The following is a 10,633-nucleotide window of genomic DNA, read 5'->3' as shown; positions in this document are numbered from 1 at the left end:
GTTTCTTCATTAATTTTTTGTTAATAAATTGGAAAAGTTTTCTAATTAGTACAGGGTTAACTTCACGAATGTAACTGAAATTTGCACGTAGCGTTTCACCTTGGCCAATGAACATTGTGAACCTTACAAAATGTTCTATTCGAGCTACCGATTCAGTTTGATGTTCGTTTTATGATTGAACCTTCTACATGTTCGTGTCCCAAGTTGTAAGATTTTACTGGAAATCCTTTGATGACTTGGCAAACAAATTCGTACAATTTCAGTAAAATCGTACACTAATGGCCGTCAGTCAAAGTAGCCAATTAGTAGATGAATTGAAGTATGCTGCTTCACACTGAAATGGAGTACAGAGTTGGATTAAATTATGGGATTACAGAGTTAAAAGCATAAATCAAATATCCTAATATTGAGTAGGAATAACCAATAAAGTCAAATTTGTGCCAAAGATAGAAGAAAAACACTAGTTGGGACCTTCGAAAACCGTGACAAAAACTAGGTGACATTTGAGTTGGTAGTGGGATCTCTCTTTTCTGACTCTTCTTCGTGAAATGCTTTGAAGCAGCTTTCAATACCTTTGCCCATCGCTGAACAAATACATATTTCATTGAGACTTGAAAGGCATCAAGAAGTTTCTAAACCAATGAGAAAAGAAGTTATTTCAAAGTGGTTTTTAAGTTTATAAGTGCTTGGCTAAACTTAGAATTCACTTTTAAATAGATGATCATTCGGGATTAAAGAAGTACCTTTCTTGGTGTTCTGGAAGTGGGAGTGAGCAGATGAGAAGGAGGGATTGAAGAAAACTCCATAGATCTCCTCTTTCTCTTCTTCATGTTTTGGTACCTGAGAAGATTATCAAATACAGCATTTGTGAACTTCCTTACTTGGCTGTAATTTTCTTCGCATTGTTCAGCAATCCATCTTCCTCGTATGATAATTTCATCAGACCCCACAGCTTACTCTGGTTTCTTTATCGGAATGTAAGGGCGGAGGGAGCAAGGGGGACCAAATAGTCCTCCGGGCGTAGTCAAAATCGAAAGTGAAATTGTCGGGGAACTTATAGAGAAGCTCTCTTGACATGGACAATCTGCGGGACTATTTTGGACAGGGAGGACTACGTGACAAAGAAGAATTGTTCAACTATAGACACTCCTCGTGCCGTAACATTATTGAACGTTGTATCGGAGTTTTAAAGACAAGATTTCGTATTTTAACGTTGATTACCAATTATTCACTCAGTAGGTAAAGACAAATTCCTACTGCATGTTGCGCAATAAACAACTTTATTCGTCAAGAGCACGCTTTAGATAAGTTGTTCGTAGAATATTCAGAGAAGAATATGGTATTTCAAAACATATTGGAGTCAAGTCAAGATAAAAAAGTCATACATTTTGATGTTAGTCAAACAACTCAAATGGGACAAGTTAGGGATCAAATTACTACACAAATATGGAATGACTACTTAAGACATCGTACATGATTTCGTGGATGTAGTTTAAATTTTGTTTAGTGTCTTTTTGTTTTGCTATGACACGTAAACTTCTAATAATATCTATTGAACCGTGTTGCCAAATTTAATTTAGGTTGTATTTTTTATCCGTCAAAAAATATTTCAAGATTCACCAACTTTAAAATTTATATGTTATTTAATACTATATTAACATTAAACTATTAAAATTTATTGAATAATCATATTTCTTGAATAAAATATTATTAAAAAATATTTTCAAAATTTTAAAGTAAACGCGTTTTTCAGTTTCATGTTTTCAAAATTAGTTTTTCAGAATGACAAAGAGAACGTATATTCAACAATTTAAAAATATGTACTTAAAACACAAAACTCAAAATGAATTCAAAATTCAAAATTCAAAACTACAAAACTGAAACTTGAAGAGGACAGCCCCTAAGCTATTGAGAAGTGATTTGGAGATTGAGAAATTGGGTGGGGAAGTTACAAGTGTAAAATGGAGGGAGGAACAAAGAAATAGCCGTTGGGATTGACTCTTATGGCTTCGCAAAAGACAGCACGAGCCCAACGACCATTTATGCATGGAATCCTTTTATTTTTATATGCTTTTATTTACGATCAGTTACTATGATAAGAATTTACGATTGATCGCCAATTGTAGATAGTGAACTTCACAAAAATTGGTAATAAGCACCGACATTTTGCAACGACGCATATAGTGGATGGAATAAGACATGTGAGACTAGAGGTCCTAGACATCATGATTGTGGCATAGAAGTGTGTTCAAATGTGCATATTTGTCAAGGAGCGATCACATCATGTGTATAGTACAAAGTACTAGTAAAATGTGAACGTGATTGTTCTATATGAAATGTTGTGTTGGGAAAGGATAACATTGAAAAGTAAATTAGACGATTCATTGTCACCTATATCAATGATGATCACCAGTCACCACTAATTATGAATAACATTACTCTTTAAAATTTTAAAAATATGTAAGTAGCGAGTCTAATTGTTTAATATGAGATGTTTAATGTATATAAAGTTGAACCAAATTGCATCTTCGATCATCATATACTTCGTCGGTCAAAGTTGTGACAACTAAATCGAGCATTTTTAGTTGAATCCCTAACTCCTAAACCAATAATACATTTGTTAGAACTTTATTTTGTTATGTAACAAAAAGTACCAAGTAGATAAGGAATATAGAGACATAAGCGTGATCCCACACCTACACGCAAACAAACACGCTTCTTTGCTCTGTCGCTCTCATAAACTCGCCCCGCAATTTTAAGCTTACTTCAATCCCTCGCACCTCTGTTTCTATTGTCTCTATACACATGAAGAAGAGCATGTGATTTAAATATCGAATTAGATTTGATTTTATAGTATTCGTTTCACATTTTCCATTTCCATTTAGAATATATTATGGGCCCATTTGATATTACTTTTACTTTTGTTTCTGCTTCTTGTAGAAGAGGTTTTGGATAAAGTTATCATAAGTTTTGTTTGAAAATTAATTTTTAAAGAACTTTCTTTTTCAAGAAGTTCTTTTAGAGGAAAATGTATTGGATTGACTTCCTTTAAAAACTCTTCTAATTAGAAAAAATACTTTAATAAAATTAGTCAAAATGGTTCAAAAGTAACTTTAGAGTCTCAAAAACTCTTTTTAACTTTTTAAAAGTCATACCAAACGAGCCCTATGCATCGTGTTATAAAATTAATTTCAGAAAAAACTTTTCAAAATAATATAATGTAGGAAGTTCAAAACCTTTGAGACTTGTGGTAACATGATATTTTAAAGTGAAATTATTTGTCATTAGTTGGTGCGACCTCTTTGGTTAATTAGGGATGACAATAGGGCGAGTATGGGCGGGTCGGCCATTGCCATCCCGTCTCGTCAGGTATTTTTGTTATCTTACCTCATACTCATACCCGGTTAAAGCAAGAAGGGGCGTGTTTCGGGTGGGGCAAGTCTTCTGCCTCATTTATTTATTTATTTTTTTATGTCCTTAGTTAATAAATAGTATTACTTTTTTACCAATTTGTTAAAAACAACTTATTTCCTGTTTAAAAAGAATGATAAATTTATTATTTTTGTTTGATAAAAACTTAAATTTGAAATTAATATTAAACAGGGCCGGTAACGAAGTGGGGACTATGTTTCCCATACCCGCATCGGGGCAATGATCTTCACCTCATACCCATCTAGACGGGTATTACCCAACCCGTCCCATTTGGGACGGGGCCCCAGGGATATCGGGTTGAACGAGTTTTTTTGCCATCCCTATAGTTAATCTTTTACAGGATACATCGATAATATTACTTGTTCAGCAATAACAAGTGATTTCCAGTACTTTTAGGAATTACTCCAGAGCAATATATCAACAAAATAATTCAAGAATCAATTTTGTATAAAATATATAAGATAAAAAAGAAAAAAAGCAGTGATTTTATTATTCCTCTAAATCACCCGGTAAATGCCTTCAACTAATGTATTTCACACCTTTTTTCATTTAGCCAACTATCCCAATTAATTATTTCTTTCAAATAATTAATATATTAACAATATGTAGACAAAGTTTACCATCTTTCTTATACAAATAACCCCTTTCTCGTCCAGCTGGTCTTGTTCAGTTTTTTATTACTCTGCCATTATAACTCCCTCTCACACTCGCACAGATAGAAAATTATGGCCAAAAAGTGCTCTCTTTTGTTGCTAGCATTTGTTCTCTATCTGATTCACTGCCAATCAACAATTGCTCAATTGCAAAATAAGATCAGTGCCATTGATCTTGATGCATTGCACCAAATCAAGAACACTCTCATCGACATTCATGCAGTCTCTTCTCCACACTTCTTCTCAAGCTGGGACTTTGCCTCGGGTGACCCTTGCTCGTCCTTCGCTGGAGTCACCTGTTCATCTTCCGAACAACCAAGACGAGTCGAGTCACTTGTCCTAGGGACTGGCCTGTCTGGTTCACCAGGATTTGCTGGAACATTGTCTCCCTTTATTGCCAACCTCACCGAGTTAAGCCAGCTCGTTCTGTTTGCCGGCATTGTTACGGGGAGTATTCCTTCCGAACTTGGATCCCTAAAGAAGCTAAGAGTCATCTCTCTCACTAATAATCTCTTAACCGGCACAATCCCGGCATCCATTTTCTCTCTGCCGGATCTTCACACCCTGGACCTCGGCCACAACCAGCTCTCAGGAACAATGCCGCCCACCATATCCGCCTCAATTCAGTTGAAGGTTCTGGTGCTGGCCGACAACAAAATTTCTGGACAGCTGCCCCGTGGCTTTCCGGAGAAACTCCTGCACTTGGATTTCAGTCAGAATAATATCTCCGGCATGCTGCCGGCAAGGATGTCGGCATCACTTCGCTACCTGTCGGCATCTCAGAACCGCATGTGGGGCCCCCTCAACTGCCTGGAATCGACCTTAGAACTAGAATACCTGGACTTGAGCATGAACAACTTCAGTGGGGGCCTCCCCACCTCCCTCTTCCAGCCCAAGCTCACTTCAATGCTGCTCCAACGAAACAATTTATCAGGTGGGTTCCCACCATTGGCGCCATACCCCTATGGACCAGGTTCCATTATTGATCTTAGTCACAACTTTTTGACAGGTGAATTAACTCGGGTTCTAGTAGGAGTTGAGTCTCTCTTTCTGAACAATAATCAGTTAAAAGGAACAGTGCCCAAGGAATACTTTGGGAGTTTGAGCTTAGGCAAAACAAAAACGCTGTACTTGCAACATAACTACATAACTGGATTTCCAACTGCGGCAGAGTCATCATGGCCGCCTTGGGACTTGATTGCAGTGTGCTTATCTTATAACTGTATGGAGGTACCTGTAGTAGTGGGGATAATGGCGTGCCCGAGCGGCATAGGAGAGCAGATTTCGCGGCCTGCTAACCAGTGCTCTGCATTTCATATTAGGAACACTACCTCAAAGGAGAAAGAGGACTAAATCAATAGTTGATTATTTTCAATGAAAACTACTTATTTTTAAACTACTTGTTTAAGATTACAGTGTAAAGATAGGTCTAGCAATCGAGTGTTATATAGTGTAATCTGGTTCTGTTCAAAGGACTTCTGCCATATATTTTATAATGATAATTCTGCAGATATTTCACAACACCAGACTTTCAATTTTGAGAAAATTATAGCATCGGTCTTGAGGAGATATTACGGCTATGATGTCGACTCCAACTTGTATTTTATGATAGCGTACCCTTATTTTTTAAGTTAAAATAAATAAAAAGAAAACGAAAAAAATTATTCATCTTTCCGAATCATCCCACCCTACTGTTCAAGCCCCCACCTCAAACGATGGGCTGTTTTTTCTCCTAGATTCCAAGCAATACGAATATATAACTACGACGTGCATTTGAGGTATACATTTTTCGATGCTATTCGTATTTTAATAACCACAAATTATTTGAGATAGATAAAATTACAAGTTGGATTTGATATGCAGAACACATTGAAATTGGCTGGCAAAGATCAACTTGAGACAATATCAGTCCATACAGATGCTAGATTTGATACCTTGGTTTCCGCCTCAAGAGAAAAAAAGTAAACAAATCATAAATTTGTACTATTTCTTAGACAGTGCCTGATAATTAAGAATTTAACCCCTTGTACAAAGGCGATTGCCAGGAAAAATACCAGGGAGACAGGTGGCTCTTGTGCATTGGTTGGGATAAATGTACGCTACCTGTCCCCCAGTAGTACAGTCTGGCGATTCTCCCTGTACATATAGCAGGATTGGAAACTAATTAGCAAAGAAAATTGAAGAAAGGAGTTGAGTAATTAGCAGCAACCTTATCTTGAAACAAGATACATGACATGAGAAGCACCAACAGCCACAGAAAGTACATCGTGGTTTTCCATTTCATCTTCATCATCATCATCTACAAGAAACTTTACTTCAAGAGGAGATGATTGTAACTCCGGCAGCCTGAACTGGCAATCTTTGGCATTTCTCCACGTGCAATTTACCTTTTTCTGTGCATAACATCACTTATTGAAAATGTTTGGCGAGCTTAAAAGTACATCAAACTTCCTTTCGTTTAATTTTTGTTACCAAATGTGTTTCGTTATGGTTAGGTACTTTCCCTTGTTTGGCACCTCTGTCAAAACCACTTTTTATTCACATAATTCGTAACACCCACAAGTACTATTCACTTATCAACCACTCATTTCTATATATCTAGAATTTAAATTTTTTATACACAACTCCCAAACAAGTTAGAAACAAGTAACTTGCTCATTTGGAACTTTGTTTAACAAACTTATAAGCATATTCACTATGCTAAACAAAATTTGCACGAAGTAAGGTAACATATGGTACAAGGGTCAGTGATTGCATCCCGTTTAAAACTATCACATTGACGTTCATTATTTTGATCTCTTAGATATATGCACATGCTAAATTTAGACCAGCAATAAATTCTTGCCTTCTATTTGAAGTACCTCGTAAATTACTGTGCATTTCAACGAGTCTAATTCTTAATATGAAACAACTTGACCTCATCGCGAAGTGATTCAAAGTGGACAACTTTCTCAAGTACCTCGTAAAGTACTGGTATCGGACGCGCACGAATAGGTGGTTTTCTTTCTCTATTTATAGTTTGCTGTTTTTACTTTTCGTAACTTCCTTTATTTATAGTAGCTTTGTATTCAAGGTGCAATTGCATTTACGATTCCTTCAAAGTCTTTAGCGAGATGCGTGAAAGAGATGTTGTTTCTTGGAATACCATGATCACTGCTCATACACAAAATGGTTTGGACAATGAAGGTTTAATGCTTGTCTGTAAGATGCAAAAGCAGGGGCTTTCAATTGATGGTGTGACAATTATTGCACTGCTTTCGGCTGCATCAAATCTAAGAAACCAGGATACCGGTAAAGAGACTCTTATTTAATTAGGCAATATTGTTCAATTTGATGGGATTGACAGTTACCTCATGGACATGTATGCCAAATCAGGTTTTATACAACGCTGTGACCAAGGGTGAAATCAGGAGTTTGAGTCAGCACGGGTTGCCGTTGACCATTTACCATTGGCCGCAATAAAATATTTAGAGTCTTTTTGATACCCATTCTTATTTTTGCAAAAACTGCATTTTGGATTAATGATTTGATGGAGAATGTGTGACTTAAAATAAAGAAAATGTTTTTTTGAATTTACGTGTAATATTATTTTATTGAAGAACGTACGGATGAAAATAAGAAAGAATAACATATTTTAAAAAAATAGGAATCGGACAACATCTAAAATATAAATATAACAATTATTTTGTTCAAATCGAACATATATAATTATGTTATAAGAATCAACGGAATTCATCAAATGATATTATTATCAAGTTTTGTATAATATAAAGGAAGAGTGCGAATTCGAATCTTTAAAATTTTTTGCATTAAAATAGTCAAAACCTAACAAATATTATTTTGTTAAATTTAATGACACAATTCAAGAGATACCATAATGGTTGAGTTTACAACCATCATTGTTTGAGATCACCAATTTGAATCCTCATTGCCCCTCTCCCTATTGAATTTTTCTAAAAACTATAGAAACAATATAATACATAACAAATCCATTGACAAGGGACTTGAACATGAGACCTCAAGCATGTTTCACCAACTCAGCTGTAGGTGATGTTTGAAAATAAAATGTATTACTAGAAATATAAGGTAAAAATTTAATCTATTGTTAAAAAAAAATAAAAAAAATTCTCCCAGCGGATCCACCGCCCTAGCTGGCCATCACCTAGATCCACCACTGGCTGTGACCATAGCTTCAATCCTCCCTGCATGCAGTCACTTAGGAAGTATAGCACTAGGAAAGTTACTCGGTTTTTCCATTCGCCATTTCCTGGACATTGATGTTGTTGGGTTTTGATACCCAATAAGCCCCTATTTGGTCCTCCCTTTTTGAAATGAAAATGGATGGGAAAGTATTTTTTTTATAAAAATAGGTGGTCGAAAAAGAAGGAAAAATTTTCGATTTATGTGTAATATTATTTTATTGAATATTGTGTGATTGAAAATAGAAGAGAAAAAAATGAAATCAAATTTAATGGAGGCCAAATGGGAACAAATCCCAAGTGATGATGTTAGTCATTGGAAATTTTTAGTCGACATTTACCAAATGGCTAAATTAATTATCGACTCCTAAATAAAATGGCTTGACCCGAAATTACTTGGGACCATTGAAAGTAACCTAATTTAATTAGAGACGCTCTTATGGTTCATTTACTTCCTAGAGGCTCATATAGGTTGGCCCATTATCCATGTTAAGTTGGCCCATTTGTTACCTTGGTTTTGGCCCACTTGTTTTAGCTAACCTATGTATATGTGGTTGCCTCTATGCATTGTTACCATGTGTGTTTATTTCCTGTGAAAGCTTGGTGACTACAGTTGCTTTGTGCTCTCTTTAACCCGTCTTTTCCCCTCTTTTTTGTCTTTGTGGCTAAAAAAAAAGGAAAAATACTCCTTCCTGAATCCTTCGTGGGTGCAATCTAAAGAAATGAAGTGAACAAGTGATAGTTGTTTTGGGTCATAGATTTGAGGTGTTGATAAGGTTGAGATGGGATTGACAAAGCCCGAAGATCACCTTCTTGGAGCGAGCTTCCACAACAAATGTCTTTGTCAGTTCAGCTCTGGTATATTGACATTAGCTTCTGTAAGAGAGGAAGAGAAAAGGAGAAGAAATCTGCTTCAACCAGCCCATTGGTAGATTGACATCAACCATCGTGGTAGGATCATCTTGCAGCAATATAACTTCCTCGCACTAGTCCTACACTTTCTATCTGTCATATTAACTATTCCTAATTATCGGATATAGCAACAAAATTCTTAGACCCACCCTACTTAAAATGATTTGTCTTTTGGTCGCGTGGTGCCAATGATTGTGTAATGCCCCAAATTATATCAATTTTAATATTGGGCTGTTACCGATATCATTTCATAAACATACTTGAAGCAGAAATATTTAATTGAAAATTTAAAACCCTTAATTTATTTGAAAATAAAATAACATTGTCATAGAATTTAGAGCATTAAATGGAATTAAAGAAAAACAAAATAAATAAATAAATAAATAAAATCCTAACAAAATTATTCTTAAATATTTTCTTGAAGATTTTCTTGACTTGGCAACCCATGCACCGCTCAGTTACCATCTCCGTCGACCGACCTAACCTGAAATTTTAAAAGTGAAGGAGTGAGTAATTTATATTCAGTAGGATATGTGCATCCAATACAATACGATAACTTTTAAAACATGAATTCATAACATTCTATACCATCATTTCATCAAAAGCAATAGGTGATCAATGGAATGCTATAGTATATTTGAGAAGACCCGAATGAGATTCACATTTCATTTCATTGGGACCCACGAGTCAATTAGCATTTCATGAAATAAATCATGTATAAAAATCATAATATTGTAGGGACATATCACTTGCACTTAGTATCCTACCTCATTTGATCAAATGAATTATTGAAAGACAAGATCCAAAAACCACGCTCCAAATTTTTATTTTCTGCATACATAATTGTTTGCCGTGTATATGCATATATTAGATGAAAATAAAGAGGCATGGCAGCTTGGTAGAATATGAATACAATATAGGTTTATGCTAAATTTAAAAAATGAGACACAAACTAAAGAGGTGGGGTTCCTGCCAAATGTAAGTGCACGTCATTAGTATTTATAGGCAAAATAAAATAGTTGATTAGGGTAAGGAATGTATTTAGATAAATTGTTTCTAGCCAAAAATTGCAGCAAGAGGATAAGATTAAAACAAGAATAAATTGCATTGTATATAATATAAGACTACTTTGCCAAATTATGTAAAATGCACGTGTACACTAATAGAAGGAAAACTGAATTTATTTATTTTTATATAGTGGGTGTCAAAATGGAAAGGCAGAAGTGGATATGATTCAATCATTTTCAAATTATAAGCGTGATTAGTATATAATAAAACATTATAACATTGTCCTAATTATCTTAAAAGATACAACCTCTTGCTAATCATGTGTACACATAGGAGAAACTAACTTTAATTGGGACGTTGAATCGTTTGTCAAAGGCCCAAAGTTGTGCCTTACAATTAGTCTTGCAAATTATGTAAGATTTACTTAAT

At 35.2% G+C, this 10,633-nt stretch overlaps 2 protein-coding genes across 4 annotated transcripts; one reads left to right on the top strand and one right to left on the bottom strand.

The window, feature by feature from the left end:
- Positions 1–157: 157 nt before the first annotated feature.
- On the bottom strand, positions 158–1,137 carry LOC111371896. 2 transcript variants are annotated; one of them, XM_022994049.1, is made up of 2 exons: positions 744–1,137; positions 158–632 (listed from the first exon to the last, which is right to left on the bottom strand). In XM_022994049.1, exons 1-2 carry the CDS (start codon positions 828–830, stop codon positions 363–365), a joined length of 357 nt encoding a protein of 118 aa, XP_022849817.1. In that variant the 5' UTR covers positions 831–1,137; the 3' UTR covers positions 158–362. The 2 variants fall into 2 exon arrangements, with proteins under 2 accessions (XP_022849817.1, XP_022849818.1); XM_022994050.1 differs by having other exon boundaries at positions 158–584.
- A 2,817-nt stretch (positions 1,138–3,954) lies between these two features.
- LOC111372288 (leucine-rich repeat receptor-like serine/threonine-protein kinase BAM1) lies at positions 3,955–5,637 on the top strand. Of its 2 annotated transcripts, XM_022994547.1 has the most exons (2): positions 3,955–5,019; positions 5,095–5,637. In XM_022994547.1, exons 1-2 carry the CDS (start codon positions 4,158–4,160, stop codon positions 5,436–5,438), a joined length of 1,206 nt encoding a protein of 401 aa, XP_022850315.1. In that variant the 5' UTR covers positions 3,955–4,157; the 3' UTR covers positions 5,439–5,637. The 2 variants fall into 2 exon arrangements, with proteins under 2 accessions (XP_022850315.1, XP_022850314.1); XM_022994546.1 differs by having other exon boundaries at positions 3,955–5,637.
- Positions 5,638–10,633: the final 4,996 nt, after the last annotated feature.

Source organism: Olea europaea, chromosome 23, assembly GCF_002742605.1.
Source record: "Olea europaea var. sylvestris chromosome 23, O_europaea_v1, whole genome shotgun sequence".
NCBI classification, from domain to species: Eukaryota; Viridiplantae; Streptophyta; class Magnoliopsida; order Lamiales; family Oleaceae; genus Olea; species Olea europaea.
The sequence above is the reverse complement of the archived record's forward strand: the minus strand, read 5'-3'. Positions and strand labels throughout refer to the sequence as shown.